General features: G+C 36.9%; 1 protein-coding gene across 1 annotated transcript in view; it reads right to left on the bottom strand.

The window, feature by feature from the left end:
- Window positions 1-6,008: 6,008 nt before the first annotated feature.
- Window positions 6,009-22,570, bottom strand: part of Tmtc4 (Transmembrane O-mannosyltransferase targeting cadherins 4) — a 41,150-nt gene continuing 24,588 nt past the window's right edge. The window contains exon 2 of the mRNA XM_067760555.1: window positions 6,009-9,788. Coding sequence (XP_067616656.1) covers window positions 9,009-9,788 — 780 coding nt within the window. The 3' untranslated portion in view covers window positions 6,009-9,008. The remainder of the gene's footprint in view (window positions 9,789-22,570) is intronic.

Below are 22,570 nucleotides of genomic sequence, written 5' to 3'. Positions count from 1 at the left end.
GCCATTTTTTATACCAATATAAAGTGAGTTCAGGTAAGTGCGTGGACTAAGTTTAGTAAAGATATATCGGTTTTTGCTCAAGTTATTGTGTTAACGGCCGAGAGGAAGGCCAGACGGTGGACTGTGTATAAAAACTGGGCGTGTCTTCCACCGATTTCGCCCATTTTCACAGAAAACAGTTACCGTCATAGAGTCTATGCCTCTACCAAATTTAAGAAGGATTGGTAAATTTTTGTTCGACTTATGGCATTAAAAGTATTCTAGACAAACTAAATGAAAATGGGCGGAGCCACGCCCATTTTGAAATTTTCCTTTATTTTTGTATTTTGTTGCATCATATCATTACTGGAGTTGAATTCTGACTTAATATACTTATATACAGTAAAGATATTAAATTTTTTGTTAAAATTTGAATTTAAAAAAATTTTTTTTTAAAAAGTGGGCGTGCTCTTCATCCAATTTTGCTAATTTTTATTTAGCACATATATAGTAATAGTAGTAACGTTCCTGCCAAATTTCATCATGATATCTTTAACGACTGCCAAATTACAGCTTGCAAAACTTTTAAATTACCTTCTTGTAAAAGTGGGCGGTGCCACGCCCATTGTCCAAAATCTTACTAATTTTCTATTCTACGTCATAACATCAACCCACCTACCAAGTTTCATCGCTTTATCAGTCTTTGGCAATGAATTATCGCATTTTTTCGGTTTTTCGAAATTTTCGATATCGAAAAAATGGGCGTGGTTATAGTCCGATATCGCTCATTTTAAATAGCGATCTGAGATGAGTGCCCAGGAATCTACATACCAAATTTCATCAAGATACCTCAAAATTTACTCAAGTTATCGTGTTAACGGACGGACGGACGGACGGACGGACATGGCTCAATCAAATTTTTTTTCGATCCTGATTATTTTGATATATGGAAGTCTATATCTATCTCGATTCCTTTATATATGTACAACCAACCGTTATCCAATCAAACTTAATATACTCTGTGAGCTCTGCTCAACTGAGTATAAAAATCATTTACAGATGTTGTATAAATTTACGCGCACATTTCATTGTGTAAACGCGGTAAACTCAAAGGAATGCAACCTTGCAGACATTACAGCAGGCATTTTCATCAGAAATCTCCAACATCAGCAAGTCATTTACAAGAATAACTTAGTAAAGACGTTTTAGTTTTGATTTTTCACTTAATCCTGGCATTTTTTAATTTGTTAACAATCAAAAAATTTTTGTTTGGCAATAATACATCTGATAAACAATCAAGTTTATCAAGAGTATTTCTAGGTGCGTTCATATAACAGCGTGTGTAAGTGGATATAATTTTACACCTAATAAGTTTATATGCTTTCGTGAGTCCCCCTATTATTATTACTCTGGTAAACTTTACATATGTGCATTGATATGTGCATATTACATAAATACATTACGGCCTATTCATAGTCGTGCCCTTCCATTGTTTTGAAGTTCCTAGTGGCCTAATTTTTCCTGCGCTGATGGTGTCGTTCAACATCAGTTTACAGTCATATGAGTTTTGTAGGTATAATAAGATCAGATATAGGCAGCTCAAATTCGTGCTATCAAAGTCGATTAAGTGTATGTCAATTCATATTTCACGGGTTCTCTCCAAGATTTGGCGCATAGGTCACGCTTTGTTGATGGTAGACTTACCAGGTCTGAACTTGCACGGTTGAGCCTTTCCCATAATATGCTTGGTAGAACCTTATAAGTGATACCAAAAGGTCGTGGAGATAGTTGGCTCTGTTTTCCTTTAGTTTGGGCAGACAGATCGTCAGACCGCACACGGCCGACCATATTCCGCATAGAAATGTATGTATGTCCTTACAGCCACAGCCGATTTTTGTTTGGAATATTGCTATTCGAACATCGCCACGGTCGTATGGGTTACTATCCATCCATCATCTTTCATTATGAACTTGGATCCAACATATTCCCCGATGCTTTATATCACTCTCTAGCGCTCTAGAGAGGCGATACGGAAGCGAACATAGGAGACAGATATACCAAATGGAGCTACTGAACCGCTTCCAGAGGCCTGGTGAAACATTGCAAGAGTTTGCGTCGGATATTGAAAGGCTAGCACATTTAGCGAATGCGGACGCACCCGTGGAATACACTGAAAGGGTAAAGATTCAGAGCTTTATAAATGGCATACGGGACGCCGAAACAAAGCGAGCTATATACGCAAACCCAAAGCCAACATTCGCAGAAACGGTGTCACAAGCTCTGATTCAGGAAACAGCGTCGCTTCTGTGTAAGCCAGTTTTCAAAGCACGCCGTGTGGAAGTAGAAAGGCCAGAGCGGGTAGACGCAATATTGGAGGCGCTGAAAGGATCGCAAAAGCGGAGTGAAAAAGTTATCAAATGCTTCAAATGCGGGAAGTCCGGTCACATTGCACGTCATTGCGATCTTGGTCCTAATAGTTTCAACAATGTGGGTGGCCGTAAACGCAAAGCTCTATTGAATGTCCTGTGATATCTGTGTCGCAAATTGGTAGGAAATCGAGCAGTCTTACCGTCAGAGGGAATGTAGATGGCAAAGAACGTGTACTGACTGTAGATACCGGCGCATCTCATTCCTTGATCCGATCTGACTTAGTCAACAGGAGAGTAAAACCGTTACCTGGAGCAAGGTTGCGTACGGTCACTGGCGAGTATAACCAAGTCCAGGGAGAAGTGATATGTGAAGTCTTGATTGGAAAGGTCACGGTTCTAAACAAATTCGTTGTGGCGAAGATCGTTGAGGAAGTCATATTGGTAGTGGACTTCTTGGTTGACCATGACATCAAGATCGATATGCAGAGAAGGGTGATGCGTTATGAGAACCAGGATATACCACTTAACTTCAAGTTGGAGAAAGGGTTAAGTAGTAATCGAGTAATGGTGGAGAAGACTCGACAAAGGCCACGAAAGTTAAAAGAAAAGGTTGATGGATCGAATGGGCCAAATAAGGCGAAATTAAAAGTACCTGCGAGAAAAAGACCGGCATCGACAAACCCTAATGGACGCACTAAAACGACTGAAAGAATTTTTCAGAAAGAATGCAAGGGTGGTTTCAAGCCAGCGCGCACTACTGTTGTGAAACGTCCAGACGATAATGATGATGCAAAGTCAATCCGTCAAGTGCAAGCTCTGCGAAGAAGTTCATTGGCCAAACAACAGAGTGCGAGAGAACGAACAAGAATAATGAGTAGTAAGATGAAACGCAGGTACAATGAGAACAAAAATTGGGAAAGTTTCTTGGAGGGAAATTTAGTACTGTTAAACAACCCTCACCGGCGGAAAGCTGTTCCAGCCAAATGTCGGTGCAGTTGGGAAGGCCCGTACAAAGTTGTGAAGAAGATCAGTGATACCATCTACCGCATACAAACCACTGGGAAACCACGGAGTAGAAGAGTGGTACATCTGGAGATGCTAGCGGCGTTTAGATCGGGAATTTGTCTGATCGGGACGATCAGACTTAGGTGGAGGGCAGTGTTACGAATATTAGCAAAAGGGGTGCTGCTATCTCTAGGCCGATGCTAAGCAGTGACGTGAATTCACATCAATAATTCAATCATTATGTATCTACATAAACGAAACAATAATTGCGTCTACATATATGTACCATGTATGTACGTATACGAGCAGCGGAGAGTCAATGCACAAACACATGCATATATCTGAGATACGCCTGAAAGTATGCAATGAGAGAAGCTATAAAATCGTGCAATTGTAGTTACAGCTGAGAAGTTTGAGAGCTGATGGCAACTAGTAGATTCTGGAAGAGCCTAGAAGATGCGAACGTTGAAATCAGAGAGTATAAAAGGCAGCAAATGTAGAGGCGCTGGAATTCAGTTTGATTTGAGCTATCAAGCAGTTTCGATTAAGACGATATCTAGCGAGCCATAGCAGTATTATTTTGAAAGTCAATTTCATTTAAGCTATCAGTTTGGTTATTAAGCCAGCTAGTTGCAAAGTATAAGTGTTATTGTGAAGTACTTTAATAAAGGCCATTTTTCCATTATTCAATATTGGAGTTATTTATTCAACAGTTCAGTGATACGAACTTAGCAAAACGGCAAATAAGAGGATTTGCAAGTAAATACGTTACAGTATTATTGCGCAGCCTTGTAACACTATTAAGGACACAAAACAAACACAACAGCATTTCAACTGTACAGCTGGGTATGTAATGTTCAGTTTCGCCCGAATTTAGATTTCCTTACTTGTTTTACTTGCTTTTAGCTGCGCAGAGACGGGCACGTATTTTGGCTGCGACGAGATAGAGATTCGAGTCGATGTTAGGTCCTCGAACGTATGTTCATGTAAAACACTGGAAACATGCCGTTCTTCTATCACAACCAGCCAAATAGGTTCAATTTAATTAATACAATAAAACGTAACTTGATAACGGTCCATACTATTTTAAAAACTCTTGGTGTGTTCTACACTTACATTATTATCAATCGTGCTATACAACAACAAATACATTTGTATAATAAATTGTTTATTTGTCTTTAATTTAAGAATTCTAATTAATATACACAATTATTATTTACTATATTAAAAATACTGATATATACGTAAAAATATTCTTTATAAACAAAATAGCGGTTATAATGATAAAATAAATAAATAATGACTACTGAATTTTATAAATAGTAACATGAGTATTTTCGACCAATTCAGGCCCGTATTAAGTTTAATGATCAGTGACTGAAAACCATTTTCACTAAAACGATCGCTCTGCAATTGTCAGACTATTTCTAAAAATTATAAAAGTTATAGATCTAACGAGTACTATTTAGGGCTAGTTCACATACGTCATTATTCCGCTCCACAATTTCAGAGCTATTGTGATTTAAAAAATGAGTTTCGATCACGGATCGTAAAACGTAAACGGACCCAGGATTTTTTCGGGATTGTTTAAAGATTATCTTGGGACCATTTCATAACTGATTTAAGAACGTTTTTGAGACTATATCGGGATTTTTTATTTGTTTTCAAGTTTATTTCGGGATTGTTTCAGGGATCATTTAAGGACTATTTCGAGCTTATTACCGGATTATTATTCTGTCACGAAGCAGATTTGGTAATGCAAGTGGGGAAAAGTAGGTGTTATTATATATGTAATACTCCCATATTGCTAATAGAAAATGCTCGCAATGTGTTTTGAATTCGAAATCAAAACAAGACAGCCTATAAAATTTTTGTGATTGCAGCAGCATAATGCCAATTTCACACAGAGGCTTAATGAAATAATTAGTCAAGTTTTCTACATTAAAACCCTAATTGAACTCAATCTTCCATACAAAATACAAATTCTTAATTATCTCATTATTGCTTTATTGAATGGGTAATCGAGTGAAAAATCCAGTCGGTTCTGCTTGGTGCTTCGATTTTTATTGTCAATGTTACAAATGACAATCATAAATAAATTATTTTCAATAATTTACAAAAAATAGAAAAACACGAAAAAATTCAAAATTAAATTTTCGCTGCATTTGCTGCAAAAGATATGGCTTTTTCGAAAATAGGCACATATTTGGTTAGGTGCAACATCCATAGGTAGTTGCGCATGCATTTTATTTTGATTGTATTTATAGTTAAGAAGGAAGCGGCTGCTTTCCATTTTAACTATTTTTTTGTAAAAACGGCTGCTGACAGATTTTCGCTTAATGAAGCAAAAGGTCCTGTATGAAAAGGGAAACTTAATTATTTCATTAAATAAAATTGTGCTTCGATTAAGTTTTTGCGTGAAAACGTTTTAAGTGTGACAAGAAAAAATTAAAATTTAGGTACATTCGATTATTGAATACAAAAACAAAAACGTTTAAGCAGCAATATATCGGTACTCTGAATGTACCTAGTCTTTTGTAGCAATATAGTAGCAGGGCCGCAGAGAGCCGAGCCGGGCCCCTGGACAGTTCGAGTTTACGGGCCCCCTAAAAAATAAAGTCAACCCAGTAAAAAAAGTAACATAACATACATAAATTTTTCAATTCACATTGTCAGTTTTATTTCATATAAAATAAGATATACTGGAGCAGTTACATAAATGAAATGTTAGATTTCATTGTTTGATTTGCCTACATTAACATTTTCTAAATATGTACATTTTAAGAGCTTGAATCAGCCAAAGAAACTCTTCCGTGCTTTTTGGTCTGCGAATATGGAAATTACCGATTCAAAACTAATGCTGCGAGCAAGGCTGGACTCCAACGCCAATGTTCCAAGGCTTATTCAGTCACACTGACTGGAAGTGTGAAAAATATTCTTAATTCTATGCAGATGTTAGGAAATAATACTTCCATCTTGAAGTCATGAAATGTGTTCAGAAGTTGAAATGGTGGCAGCGAATCCCATCCCAAATTTGCTAAATGGATGACTTTGAGATGAATGATTTCATCTATTAGATCCGTAGAAATATCGATGCCATAAATCGTGCAGAATACCGCTGCCTTTTCTCTGAGCTCTTCTTCAGTCAGATCCTGATACTTCCACAAAAAACTAAATTTAATCGCAATGTCATTTATGGCTTCGAAACGTCTTGTCATGTTACCAATCAAGCAGTCCAAAAGAACGTAAAAAACTTGCTGTTTGAATTGAGTTTCGGAATCACACTCAGGTGATTCGCCAGGTAATTCATCGAAGTGGCGCTTTCTTATCTTCCTTCTTTCTCTGCGAAGGTATTCAAAACTCCTATACTCTCTGCCAGAACCTTACCAGATTTCGATGGTTGATTACCGTCAACACTTTGAGCCAAATGTAGGCTAAGAGGATACACTCAAATTTCCCCATATATGCTTCAATACCTTCCACTTCCGTTACTGTTTCTGAACTCAGATTCAAAAGCTTGATTTCATCAATAGCTTTCAATATTTGGGGAATGTGAGTTGCGGAAGGTTTCACACTATCCACACCAGCAGACCATCGTGTTTGTGCCATGCTGCGCAAGGAGTAATTAGTTTTTTCCTTGAGAATTTCCCATCTCTGAGGGCTTGCGCTAAAGATATTATACAATTTCTGCATAATACCGAAAAATGTGATGACTTCTGCACATTAAAAAATTTACCAATAATTGCACCACTGACAAAAGAAACACGAAGCTTGAAACAATTAAAGCGAAACTGACATAGTTATAGTCGAAATAAAATGTGATTTTAAGTTAGTTGAAGCATTTTTGACAGATAGCGCTTATAAAGTTGTGTCAAATGCGTTAATCTAACTTAAAATCACATTTTGGATGCTTATGATTTTAGTTTAGTGATTTTCAATTTTAAAACAATTTTTTATAGCAACAAAATATGTATATATCTATGAAATCCTAGTTAGAGTACTGTCAATACTGCTTTGCCTTGTCGGGCCCCCAAAAACCTTCCGGGCCCAAGGGAAATTGCCCTGCCTGCCCCCTCCCTCTCCACGGCCCTGTATAGGAGTATTACATATATGGGTATTACGAATGTGTGTTGTTGTTGTTGCTGTTATTGTAGCAAATGCGAGTGAAGGGGAGATTTAGCTGGCTTCTTAAAGAATTGCTTCCCTTACGTGCACTTGCAGAACGATAAGTTATCTTTTAAGCTAAGAGTTAGCTTCCCTCATGAGGGGTTTTTAAGCCAACTACAATTTAAAAAGTTCTGCCAATGGGCCTTAATAAATTAAAAGGAACGCAGCAATAATATTTAAATTATGTAATTGTATTTTTAATGAAAATATACTTATTTGTGTAAATATGTACTAGAAACGGTAATAACTACTCTACAATAATACTCTTTATTTTAAATAAATGCAAGGGGAGATATACCTCCGAAGAGAGCTTAGGCTGAGCTTCTCTTATAATTCACGTGCTCCTTTAAGTTTTTCTTACAAATTGAAGGGACGGGACCGGGAAAGGACCTCTCCGAGCCGTTCGAAACTAAATGAGGTTTCAAACAGGGTGACGCCGTATCGTGCGATTTCTTTAATTTGATGCTGGAGACAATTATACCAGCTGCAGAACTAACCGCTCTGGAACAATATTCTATAAACGCATGTAATTACTGGCGTATGCTGATGACATTGATGTCATCGGCTTGAACACCCGCCCCGTAACTTCTGCTTTCTTCAAAAGAGAAGCGGAAAAGATGGGTTTTATGGTAAATGAGGACAAAACGAAGTACCTGCTGCCATCGAGCAAAGAGTAAGCGCATTTGCGCTTTGGCAACCACGCCTCTGTTGGCAGTCATAATTTCGAAATGAAAAACTACAATATCCAGTAAAGAATCACTCCTGCCAATAAATGCTACTTTGGACTAGGTAGTCAATTGAAAAGTATAGTCCTCTCCGGGAAACGAAAATCATGATCTAAAAGTCACTTATCCTACCTGTCGTACTACATAGCATGGACCATGACGATGGGACGGGACTCTGGGAGTATTCGGGAGAAAAATTATTCGAAAGAGTTACGGGCCTCTACACGTTGGAAGGATCAGGAGGAAAAAGTTTTAAATTCCCTTGGTGTGACCAATTGGCGCCAGTTAAAGCAAACAGCGACTGGCGCTCCTTGTTGGACGGCAATAACCGTATAAACGGTTAAGCACCAACTAAATAAGTAAGTATGCAATGTTTATATTTTTTTTTTTTTTGAATTTCTCAAGCGAAAGCAGAAATGCGCTTGAAGTACTATTTCGCAAAACAGCTGACTTCAAAAATTCGAAATTTCTATTTTTTTCCGTGGGACAAAAAATAAATTCGCGAGAACAAAATTCTGGGCGTATATCTCGAACTGGGCTACTATTGACTAGCTCAAATCTTATGAATAACACAACATTAGATCTATGACTATGCAGTAGATTGAATGATTTCTTGGGTCAGAAACTCCAGTAAATTTTTGCAATTGTTTTGGCTTACGGTATTGCTAAAACATGAACTATTTATATGACTATTGTTTGTTCAAAATTTTCATAAAATGCTAAATGAGATGCGTCTATTTACTAGATACTATAAAATCACAATTTAAGTTTTCATCGATTTTTCTTTTCTTTTCCTTCTTAATAGCTTAGCAAGATTTTCACGTGCAGTCACAGCCTTCTCAGGATTCAGTTTTAATGCATTTCGATAAGACTCAATCGCCTCATTCAACTTATCCCAACGATGATATAGCACGCCCATGTTTGTATGAAATAACAAATTGAATGGTTCTTTTTCAATAATTTCCTTATAAAGCTCCTCCGCTTCAACATAACGTTGAAGTTTTCCCAAAACATTAGCGCGTATAAATAATATATTTGTTTCATTTGGCAAATAATTTAAAGCCTGCGTTGAAAGACGTATAACATCTTCATATAAACCACGATTATCCAACATTGTCAGTATATTGGCCCAAGCTTTAGGTTGTTGTGGATTTAATGAAACCGCTTCTTGCCAATGTTGCATTGCCTCCGAATGCATTTGAATATCAAGATAAAGATTGCCCAAATTATAATGACAAATGGCATAACTTTTACGATATTTTAATGCATTTTTATAACTTTGTAATGCATTATAGGCATCTTTACGTGCTGCTTGTACGATGCCCAAATTCATCCATGCAGTGGCAAAATCCGGTGCCACCGCCAATGATGCCTTAATGTACTTTTCAGCATTATCTAAGTCACCCATTTCGCGATATAAATTCCCCAAATTCATTAATGCTGCCTCGTATTGTGGATAGAGTTCAATGGCTTTATGATAATGTAGGAGTGCTTTGTGACGTTCAAATCGATCTGTTGACAAGCGTGCAATATTGTAGTGTACCTGAAAGTATAAAATAAAAATAAAGTAAACTAAATTAATTTATTACTTTCTTGGTCGTTAGTATTGTGACGAATATTACCATCTCTAAGGTTATTAAATAAAGGCACAACAACAGAAATATTAAGCAAGCTACATAAGCACATTAATCATCATTTACCCACATACATACCAGGCAACGAAGAGATAACTCACATACAGATGTAGTCATCGGTGGAAGTATTACTCACATATACACGCGCATATGGCTATGCGAGAGGCTATAATAAACGTGTATCTGTAGTTTATAGCTGGCAGCGTATAGCTGGTAACCAAGTAGAAAATTCTAGCAGAAAAAACGTCTAGACATTTGGGCACAGAGTATAAAAGCAGCGAAAGCTTAGTAATCTGAAATCAGTTTGATTTAAACACGCTATCAGTTGCGAAGTGAAGTTTAATTGCGAAGTACTTTCAAATTAGTCAAATAATTTTGCACTATTGAATATTGGAGTTATTTTATTCAACAGTTTAGCGATACGAACGTTTGCAGAAGGTTGCAAATAAGCGGAATTTCAGTAAATTTGTTACAATATAGAACAATTTTATTTTATTGAGCTCAAAGACCGTTTTTTTAATTAAAACAGGAATCTTAAGTGCTCTAAGCATAGCTTCAGATATAAATTGAAACATATTAAATTGTTGTACCGGCTTTTGAGCGAAATAAATTATAATAGTTCTAAATGTAATTGATTTAGGATAGGAGATGGATCTACACATATGTACTAAATAAACCATAAATTCAGAGACCGGTTTCGGCGTTGTGCCATCTTCAGTATAATTTGTCCAGAAATAATATTTAAGATGGCACAATGCCGGAAACAGATTGTCTCCAAGCCAAATTTGACAAGGGATGGCGGGAAATCGTTCCAATGTACAACATCATGATTCAATTACTAGAGGTTTGTTCTCCAATGATGACAGAGCTTTAACACTCCCAAGTTGGAAAATCTGGACGGATTGCTTTTACGAAGTAAGGAAAACGGGGAATAATTCAATGCCCTTCAGCGAAAATTGTAGTAGAAAAGTAGCATATTAGCAGTGATAGTAAATTTGAAAATGCCAATTGATAAAGAGTTATGTTGGTTTGGTTATTTTTTCAGAACTTGTTTGAAGAATTCAAAAACTCCCTAACTTAGCATAAGTTAAATGCATTTCGACATAAGAGAGAGTTAATGAAAAGCATTCTGAGATAAGGTGTTCTTTAACCTAATTCTGAAATAATGCGTTTTGGTGCCAATTCTGAAATGGAAAATTTTTTAAAAATATTTTGAGATAGGATGATTTCGAAATGACAGCTGACATGGGGTGATACTCTACTCAGCAGCTGCAATGAACTGACAAAAAAAAAATAAAAATAAAAAAATGGCTTATTGTCTTAGAACTTTATATTCCGGTCTTGACTTTGACAAAAGAGGTAAGCTTTTGTGCGGTGCTGCTACACATGGAGTATTTTTATTTCAGAAAGCTCTTTTCCGTTTAAGTATTCATGAAAGTGAACGATGAATTTTAAATTGGTTTAGGTTTCGTAGGTTCAAATTAGGCTTGGTCAGTGATAGCAGACGTATGAAGTGCGGGTTGGAGGAGGAAACGAAGGAGCACGTTTTGTGCGCATGCCCTGCGCTTGTCAGGCTAAGACTCCAGCTATAAGGAGTGATAAAGCGTTCAGATCTAGAAGCAGCAAGTAGCATATGTTCTCTATTTTATAGCATAGGTCTTGTTTTTTGATACGGTTTTTCAGTTTGGTCGTTAAATAAACTTTTGGTAACACTACGGACTCATTCATTCTATGTGATGTCCTCATAGACCGCTCAGTTCAACCTAACCTAACTTATGTTCAGCATAAAATTTAAAAAAATTGTTCTAAGAAATTGTGCAGTTCAGTACTTATCGGGTATTTGTAAACTGATTGCTTTCTATTTCTACTACCAATATTTTTCGAAAAATCGCAAAGAAAAAACACTGTTAACGGATGTAAATTAGATTTGGGAGCAAAATGGCTGCAATTGTCAAAAAATGTGTCAGCCGAGCAAACCTCTTGTGATTGAATCATGATACAAAATTAAATATTACTTTAAAAAACCGCACAGTGTACATTAGTTGCACCTTAAAGGACGTAAACTGCACTTCCAATTTAGAAAACGTAGTTCAAACGAAGACTGAGTTGAAAAAAATTGCATACGACCACCCTTAATTTGAAGCTTATGTTGAGAGGATCTCAGAAAATACAGCTGGATAGCAGTTTGTTGTATCTTGGTTATTTGAAATTAGATTTTCAAAATATATTTTTCATTATTTTGGTATTTAGGTGCTTTATATTTCCTTCCAATCCTCTTTTGAAATCTAAAGAACATAGTTTAGTTATTGGGTATTGAACCAAACCAATTTTTTTGAAGATTGATCCATGAGCAAAAAGTACATTCCCAGTTTTGAAACTAGCCTACAAAACATAGATATTGGCTTTCGAAGTTCGATATTGAAACTTTTCTAACATATTTCATTTATGTATTGTATTGAAAAAATACAAATGTAGGTGTGGTCTGCGTTCTTTTTTTAATTGAATTCTACAATTTTTTTTCTAGTTTATATAACAAGTATAAGAATCGACGTAGCGATTTTTAATAATTTCAAATTTTGATAATCGATTCAGACTCGATGCATCAAAATGCATGGGCATACACGTATCGTATTACTAGATCCGCCTTTTTATTTTTTGTTGTTTTACTAACGATAAAGATACTCCCCGAAGGAGAGTGTTATCGATGTTGATGGTCCTTTGACTGATATGTGTCCGGTACGTTCCGGTAACAAGCACCATTGGTAATTTATCCCCACGTAGTACAGCAGCTGCTTTCTGAAACGACTTACAACATTTTACCTAAATTACTTATTTCTTCTTACTTTCACCTCAGGCTTCTTTAATCATTAGATATACATACATATGATGTTTCTTTTTTAAACGGTTTTATTTAGCTTGAATTGACAGGCTGGCTGGCACGAATTTTGTGATTGAAATTTAAGTAACTTCCCGATAAGCTACAAGCTTGAAACTTGGAATATAGTTCAGAACCCGATGACAATGCAATAATAAGAAAACAACTCCGATAGGTGGCGCATAGATGGAAATATTTCAAAAAATCGTATTTGTGGTCCAATTTGGTTCATATTTGGAACACATAATACATACATGAATAGAAAGAGACCTATGAAAAAAATCGGCGCTAGGTGGCGTAAGGAAGGAGATATTCAAAAAATCATATTTGTGGTCCGATTTGGCTTATATTTGTGGAACACATATTACATACATGAATAGAAAGCGTCATATGAAAAAAATCGCCGCCAGGTGGCGCAAGGATTGAGATATTAAAAATACTCGTATTTGTGGTCCGATTTGGCTCATATTTGGAACAAATATTACATACAGTCCTGTAGAAGTGACATCAAAATACTTTGGAGTTCGAGGAGGGACAAGCATACGTGGCGCAGAGTCGAGTAAAGTCTTTGGAAAGATTATGGATTGAGGACTTAGATTGTAACAAATCGTCAGGAAAGAGTCCTTGTAATAATGAGTCACTAAAAGAACTAAATAGAATGAGATATAATAGGCAATTAAATAAAGACTAAGAACTTGAAAATAAAATAATTAAAAATTGTTTTTTTTTTATTTTTTTTTTTTTATCGGCCTATTGATAAATGATTCAAGGTTCGATTCGAGCTCAAGGCCATAACAACAATTTTTTTCTAATGATAATTATTGTTATTTTTTAATTTTTCTAAATTCGAAAAATTGTATATGTATAAAAAAAAAAATACAGCAGGTTGTCTGAAAAATTTTCTACTTACTATTCCAAAAAAAAAATACAATTTTCGAATTTAGAAAAATTAAAAAATAACAATAATTATCATTAGAAAAAAAATTATTGTTCTGGCCTTGAGCTCGAATCGAACCTTGAATCATTTATCAATAGGCCTAGGCACTAGTCATCACACTCCTCATCAATCTAGGGCGTTGATCAGACAATTAAATAAAAGCGTTGGACGCATAAAGTTTCTATTGATAGTCATATATAAGACCAACTGAACTTTAATCAGCTTATGCTACGCCTCATATTTTTAGAAATTTCACGCGCCAACGCTTTTATTTAATAGTCTGATCAACCCCCTAGATTGATAAGGAGTGTGATGACTAGTACTTAGGACCTACCTAATTATTTTCTAGCTTTTAGGGTTATATTGTAGCGCCAGCTACAAAATCAAAATGGTCTTTCTAGATTGTCGTTTCATTTCACATGTTCCTCTGTTCACAATAGCTCCGTTATTTACAGTAGCTCCGTTATTCAATAATATTTAAATTCCGTTATTTCTCGAAATGTTAATTTTTTGGTTTTTAAATGGCACCACGCCAGGCACAAAATCAATAGTAATTTGGTTTTTAAATGACACGATAATTTTTATTCATATCAACAATTTTTATAATATTAACATATACAGCCCAATTCTAAACGAAAATTCCGTGCGAGTTTTTTCCCTTCTCCCATTCCTCGTATTCTAAATAAAAATTCCTTGTGAGTTTTTTCACTTCTCCCTTTCCTCATATTCTGAACAATGTTCGAAAAAGAGGAAACCGGTTATGGGAGAAAAGTATGTATTATGAATGTGAGGGAGAGGGAGATTTCTTTGCCATTTCATAGGAGTTTTTTCACTAGTTAAATTAAAGGGAATGAATCAAAATAGTTAAAGGAAATTCGTTCTTTTAAGAAAGAACACTTATTTGTAAAAAATGTGTGCTAAAATATGTATTTACATTCTACCACAATATTCTCACTGTTAATACAACAACAACCACAATATTCTTTATTTTAAGTCGAAAAGTATATCATAAGCAACGGAAGAGCTCTTTGTATATTTGATGCAGCCATCCAGAAATTGCGCAAGGATTTTTTAAGAAGGCTTAAGTAGATTTTGGCTAATGGCGAAAGGCGAACTCAACTCGACGTGGCCGCCAGAAAATTGCTTTGCAGAATGAAAGCAGGCAACTCCGGCGGATTTGTGTTATCCCGCCGTCTTCTTCTTATGCTACTCTGTTGATGTTGCTGTGGCACCAATTCATTACTCATTTCAGTGAATACCACATGAAATGCAATAATGTGCATTGCTTATACCTTATTTCTTAATTTCAAACAAATTCGCAACAATAATTAAACTTTTAAATTTTTTAAACAAAAGAAAATCATATTCCCCAATTTTTCTTCTCCCTAGGATAAAAGAATTGGAGGAATTTTTCTGCGGGAATAAAAAAATCCGCGAGAATATTTAGAATTCGTCTGATAATATACACATGCATTTACATAAGGGCTCTTGGAAATATTCGAATAGTTCGATTAATCGAGTATTAGATTTTTCTACGTTTGTTAATCGAATTTCATTATTCGACTAGTTGATTTATTTAGGTTATTCGAATAATCGCAACTCAACGATAATCCGATTATCCGATTTTCAAAAACAAATTCGATTTTGCATGAAGTGTTCATATAAAAAAATTGGTCTTGTGCGTGCTTACCACCAAATTCCAATGGCAGAAGAAGACATTCATAAAACAGCAATAACTACCCCTTTTGGAATGTTTGAATTCGTTAGAAAGCCTTCGGTTTACGAAACAGTGCTCAAACTTCCCAACGCTTTATTAATGAAGTATTTTCTGAATTAGATTTTGTATTTACATACATTGATGACATTCTTATTGCCAGTGATAATGAAGATCAACATATAAATCATTTAAAATCCGTTTTCAAAAGACTTGAATATAATTTAAATATCAAACCTTCAAAATGTACTCTCGGTGTAAATAAATTAAATTTCTTAGTTACGAAATTTCAGGCGAAGGCATTAAACCATCTTTAGATCGAATTGAAATCATAACAAATTTAAAAAAACCCATTTCTTATAAATAAGTTACAAAAATTTTTAGGTATGGTAAATTACCATCACAGATATATTAAAATAATTGCAACAGAACTCAGTCCTCTGCATGAAATGTTAACACATGCAGTTAAAAACAAACTCAAACAATTAAACTGGACAAATGAGACCACAACAACTTTCGAAAATGTTAAAAAACTTTTTACTAAAAATACTTTACTTACACATTTCGACAAAAATGGTACTTTATCATTAGCAGTAATGCATCAAATGTTGCTATTGGAGCAGTTCTTCAACAAACTAGCAATAATATACTAGAACCCTTAGCTTATTTTTCAAGAAAATTAACTACAACAGAAACTAAATATTCAACATTTTATCGTGAACTTTTGGCAATTTATAATTCAATTAAACATTTTAAACATTTTCTTGAGGGTAGAACTTTTACAATTTATACTGATGATAAACCTTTAATTCATGTTCTAAATTCTAAAGTGGATAGATCTCCTCGTTAACTACGTCATCTTGAATATATTGCTCAATTTACAAATGATATACAATATATACGTGGAAAAGACAACATAGTTGCCGATACACTTTCCCGTATTCCAGAAGTAAATGCAATTTCAACTCAAGATATTAATTTACAAACTTTATATAAAGAACAACACACTGATAAATTTTTACAAAAAACCATTTTTGATCAAAATTCTAAAAATAATTTAAAACAAATTTATATTCCAGTTATTAATTTAAATATATGGTGTGATGTTTCTCTACAACCTTTTAGAGCTTATATTCCACTTTCTATGAGAATAATTATATTTGACAAAATTCACTCACTACCTCATCCAAGTACAAGAACAACCAGAAGATTAATTCAAAATAAATATTCACCCCTATTCTGCATTTCGATTACGTTCCCGTTCTACGCTCCGCTTTAATCGATGTTGGGTATTCTGCATTACGACGGAATCGTAACGAGAAGAGGAAGAGCAAATGATTTTTCGAAATCAGCTGTTTGTACGGAATGTGTGAACATTGGAACAAAATAAATTAAAGAAAATTAAAAAAAAAAACAAAACGAAAAACGTTTATATTTTATTATCCACGCTTGTGCTTTCATAATTGTAAGTGTGCCTTTGTCGTTCTTTTGGCCAATTCTCTGCCGTGGCCACCAAGTTTTGTTAAAACGGATTCCTGCACGAATATAGTTGACATTTTCTGAATTTTATGGATGCTAATTTCATTGCACTGGCCCAAAATACTTTATAAAGTTTTATTTATTCTTTCCGCAAGGATTGTTTACGTTTTCGCTTCACCTTCCTCTACTCCGGCAGCTTGCTTTGGCATATAACTGGACCCAACGAACAGACACAAATTATAGCTGTCTGTTATAATGGAATCAATAGCCGCGGCATTATTTGTGGAGTTGGAAAGCAACGCATACGAAAATGGCAAGGCGAGAATGGAAAGGCAAATTTTGCGAGATTTGTGTAATCCATTTGAGATGAGTGACGAATTGTAAGAAATTGAACTTAAAAGTGGTAAAGTTTAATGACTTATTTTCTTATTTAGGTTCAAAAAACTTTCAACTTAATTAGGATGCTTTCAAGTACGTGTTAGATACTTTTGCGGGGCAAATACGTCCAAGGACTTCGACATCGACATGTTGTTTTTGACCTGGAAACATATAAAAAACAATCATCATCAAGCCTTCTACGTTTCTTAACAAGTTTTACTTACATTTTTGTTAAAATTCTGTTACAAATTAAAAAAAAAAAATAAAAAGAAAATATTTTTCCGCCAACTAATTTGCAACTTAGAAAAACGGAACTACGATCGAAATGCAGAATGCACAAAATCGAACGATTCGAAGTTGGATCGAAAGAGATTGGAACACAGAATACCAAATTGCCAAATCGAACAAATTCCAATCCAAGTCGAAATGCAGAATAGGGTTGATTATTGGCCTAACATGAGTAAAGAAATTAACGATTGAACTTCATCTTGCATCAATTGTCAAAAATTCAATATTTCAAGACATACTAAATAAGGTGAATGAAACGGTAAAGCAAATCAAAAAAGCTGTAGAAGACAAAAGTGCAAACAAAGAGAACCATTTTGAAATAAGAGCAACCTATGAGGATAAACCATATATGTAATACTTCTATATCACTACTACTGAACTGTGCAGCCTGTCAAACATTACAGTATAGATATACAACGAGAGAAGGAGACAAAATCTCAAGGCTGTCGTTAAATTTTTGGAAAAAAGGTGCTTAAATATATGTATATTTCAACAAGCCGTCTTCCTTCTTTCAATATTGTACATTAGGAAAAAGTAAGCTATTTTCCATTAGTATTATAAAATTTTTATTGTTTTAAGAACTCCGGAGAATAGCATTACCGATTTGTACTGAGTGCGCAAATATAAGTATGTAAATGAGCCCTTAGTGACCAAAAAGCGACAAAAAAAAGCAAATAATGCCACCTGACAACTACGAATGTATGTATAAGTATATTTTTATACATGTGCATTTGAATTTTTTTCATTTCAAAAATATGAATTCTTCGCCTTGTTTTTTTTTTACTATTTATGTAAATAATGTACTTTGTATGGCTGCAGCGCATGTTTAAATAATAAATACATCAAGCCTTGCTTGTATTGTATTTGTTGGCCTTTTCATTGTTTAATCGACTAAACTGAGATTTTATAACAATTAGTATGCGGAAGTTGGGTAAAGGGGATAGTGACCCGTTGTGACCCCTTTAATACTTCTTTTACTACGGGGCGCCCTTGGGCGTGAACAGCAAGGAGCCACAAAAGATTTATAAAAGTTACGTGGACGTCGGGTTTTGGGATCAAGCCCAGAACAACCTGTCCGATGCAACCATCCTTTACACGAGACACACTGAACAGAGTATGACCGTCCTAAAAAGATTCTATCTATTCAGATCTATGGCATTCAAATTTGCGGGCGGACAGTAGGGGCGAGATGTTGGCGGATCAAATAGAAGAAACGACGTTCTGCACAATAAACGGAGACGCCCCCACACGTATGGTAGGAAGCTGTCACAGTTCGCCAGATATCTCAATCGTGAGCGCAGAACTCGTAAACTGCGTCAACTGGCAGCCGATGGTATCATTGGCATCCGACCACCTGCCTATACTTGTTTCGCTCGAGCGTACCGCCGACTTCATCGTCACCGAAAAACGCACTTTCATAAACTTTAAAAAAGGAAAGTGGGAAGAATATAAATCCTTTACAGACAACCTCTTTGCTGCCCTCCCTATCCCGACTGATGCCCGCCAAGGGGAGCGTGCCTTCCGCAAGGTCATTGAATCCGCCTCGGCACGTTTCATTCCCGCCGGGAGAATTCCCGAAATCCGGCCCCACTTCCCGGCGGAGGCCGCAAACTTAGCGAGAGAACGTGACCTTATAAGGCAGCTTGATCCAGGCGACCCCCAAATAAGGGATATAAACCAACACATCAGATTGCTTGTGGATGAACACAAGCGGGCGAAATGGGAGGAGCACCTAAGAGGTTGTAACCTCTCTACCGGTGTGGGTAAACTTTGGTCCACCGTAAAGTCCCTATCGAATCCGACTAAGCACAAAGACAAAGTTTCCATCGCCTTTGGCGACAAAGTGCTGTCGGATGCGAAAAAATGTGCGAGCGCTTTCTGCCGACAATATATAATGCATTCTACGGTCGACAAAGTTAGACGGAGGGCCAACAGACACGCACATAAACACAAATTCAGCGCGTCACCAATCACCATCACCGCTAAAGAGGTTGAGGACGCCATTGGTCGGGCTTACCCATCCAAAGCAGTGGGCCCAGACGGCATAGCCATGCCGATGCTTAAAAGCCTAGGGAAAGAGGGTTTCAAATATTTAGCGCAGGTCTTCAACCTGTCTCTTTCCACCTTTGTCATACCCGAGAAATGGAGAATGGCCAAGGTGGTCCCGCTACTAAAGCCTGGTAAACCAGCTAACATAGGAGAGTCGTATCGTCCGATATCTCTCCTATCGCCAGTAGCAAAGACGCTCGAAGCAATTTTGCTCCCTTATTTCCAAGCAAATTTGCAACTAGCCTCCCATCAGCATGGCTTCAGAAAACTCCATAGCACTACCTCCGCGCTAAATGCCATTAGCACCCAGATAAATTGCGGTTTAAATCAAAACCCCCACCATAGAACAGTACTCGTAGCGCTAGACCTATCAAAAGCTTTTGATACGGTCAACCATGGCTCGTTACTGCAAGACCTGGAAGGGTCTACCCTTCCCCCATGTCTTAAAAGGTGGACCGAAAATTATCTGGGTGGTCGGCAGGCATCGGTGCTATTTAGAAACGAAACATCAAAGCCAAGGAGAATTAAATAAGGGGTGCCACAGGGTGGTGTCCTATCCCCACTTTTGTTTAATTTCTACATATCTAAGCTACCTTCACCACCGGAAGGAGTCGCAATCGTTTCCTACGCCGATGACTGCACAGTAATGGCCACAGGCCCAGGCCCACAGATCGATGAGCTATGCAAGAAAATAAACGGCTACCTCCCTGATCTCTCCAGTATTTTCGCCTCGCGAAACCTGGCATTATCACCGACTAAATCTTCCGCGACCTTATTTACAACATGGACGTCCCAAATGTCGACCATTTTGAACATCCACGTCGATGGCTCTACGCTACCGACTGTCCTACACCCCAAAATCTTGGGTGTGACGTTTGATCAGGATCTACATTTTGGTGAGCACGCAGCCGCAATTGTTCCGAGAATTCAGAGCCGTAACAAAATCCTCAAATCCCTTGCTGGCAGTACCTGGGGAAAAGATAAAGAAACGCTCATGACTACATACAAAGCAATTAGCCAGCCGATTACGTGCTACGCGTCACCCATATGGTCGCCAAGCCTAAAAATTACCCACTGGAAGAAGCTACAGGCCTGCCAAAATACTGCTCTCAGAATTGCCACGGGCTGTCTTCTTATGTCCCCAGAACACCATCTACATAATGAGGCGAGAATGCTCCCCATCAGGGAAAGAAACGAGATGCTGACCAAACAGTTCCTGTTGAATACCCAGAAACCTGGGCATCCCAACAGACATCTGATTGACGAGCCAGCACCGCTTAGGGGCTTAAGGAGTCATCTCCGTAAGCATTTTGAGGAAATACGGCATCTGAGAACACAGCCGTATGAAGCGAAAAAACACAAGCAGGTCCTTGGTGAACTCCACAAACAGGCGTCGGACCTTTGTGCCGGGAATTGCCCGGTGAACCCAGTACTCAAAGTAAAGTATCCAAAACTTGCGGAAGAGGAACGCATACTCCCTAGCGAAACGCGTGTCACTCTGGCTCAACTTCGTTCTGGATACTGTAACAGGTTAAACTCTTACCTATCCAGAATCAACCCCGACATACAAAATGTATGCCCCGCTTGCAATGTGTCTCCACATGACACCAACCATCTCTTTAATTGTAATGTGGAACCAACGCCTCTAACACCCCTTTCCACCCTGTTGAAACAGCAAGTTTCCTTGGACTCCCGTTAGAGGATATTGATGACAGTTTATGATCGGTCGCGTCTGTTAGGTGGGGCGAAGCACTGCTACAACAACAACAACAACATACTTCTTTTACACACGCTATTACAATTCACTAACACTAACAAAGCCCGCGCATGCGCAGAACATACATTTACACAGTTTCAGCAAATAATGATTGACAGAAAATTTGCACATTAGGAAGATAGGAAGGTATTGATATAGAAGTATTATATTGTGACGAATATTAGTGACACTAAGTGATACTCCCATCAGTAATCTGATACTAAGTAAATAAAGCCACAACAACAAATAAGCAAGCTGCTACACTTGTATGTACGTAAACAAATTAATCATTGTCTGCACACATACGTGCGGGGCAACAGAGAGAGATACTCACAAGCGCATGTCGCTCATCAGACGCTCAAACATACACACACATATGGATACAAATTGCAAAAATTCGTGTATATAGCTAGTAAACAGGCATCAGGTTCACGAAACTACTAGACCTTAGGAGAAATGGGTGAACGAGGAAAACGAAGAGTATAAAAGCGGCACAGGCTGAGGCATCACAATTCAGTTTCATTTAAGCAAGCAATTGGTTGTGAAGTATCAGTGTTATTGTGAAGTACTTTAATAAAGGCCATTTTGCATTATTAAATATTGGAGTTATTTATTCAACGGTTTAGTGATTCGAACTTAGCGGAAGGTTGCAAATAAGAGGATTTGCAGTAAATTCGTTACAATTGGTGTCAGAAGAGGAATTGTTGAGTAAATTCCGAAGACTTCGAATACAACTTGGACATGGCAAAGTTGAGTGAATTGACGATCCAGCAACTGAAGGAGGAGTCGGAAGTCCGTGGAAGTCCCCGTTACAAAGACGACTAAGTGTAGCTATGGTATTTGAAGGAATCAATGCTGAGGAGTATGTCTTTCATTATGATAGCGACAAAACAACAACAAAAATGGAAGAAAAAAACAAAACACCGCAGACAGTGACGAGCACAATATCTGCACAAACATCGACAATGGCATCTCAGCTGGAGTCACAGGAGGCACGCATTTCAGAAATGGCATCGCAAATGTCATCTCAATTGGAAGAACAGAAGACATATATGTCATCTCAACTGGAAGCGCAAGAGGCACGTATATCAGGTATCATCGCAGCTCTTTGCGAAACTGGAAGAGCAGGATGCAAAAATTTTACAACTCGAGGACAAAATTGATGCCGAAATAGAAGCGATGAAAGGTCTTATGCAACAGTTACATCTAAATCGC

The sequence above is a fragment of the Eurosta solidaginis genome, chromosome 1, assembly GCF_040869045.1.
Source record: "Eurosta solidaginis isolate ZX-2024a chromosome 1, ASM4086904v1, whole genome shotgun sequence".
NCBI classification, from domain to species: Eukaryota; Metazoa; Arthropoda; class Insecta; order Diptera; family Tephritidae; genus Eurosta; species Eurosta solidaginis.
Note: the sequence above shows the minus strand (reverse complement) of the source record. Positions and strands in the feature narration are given on the sequence as shown.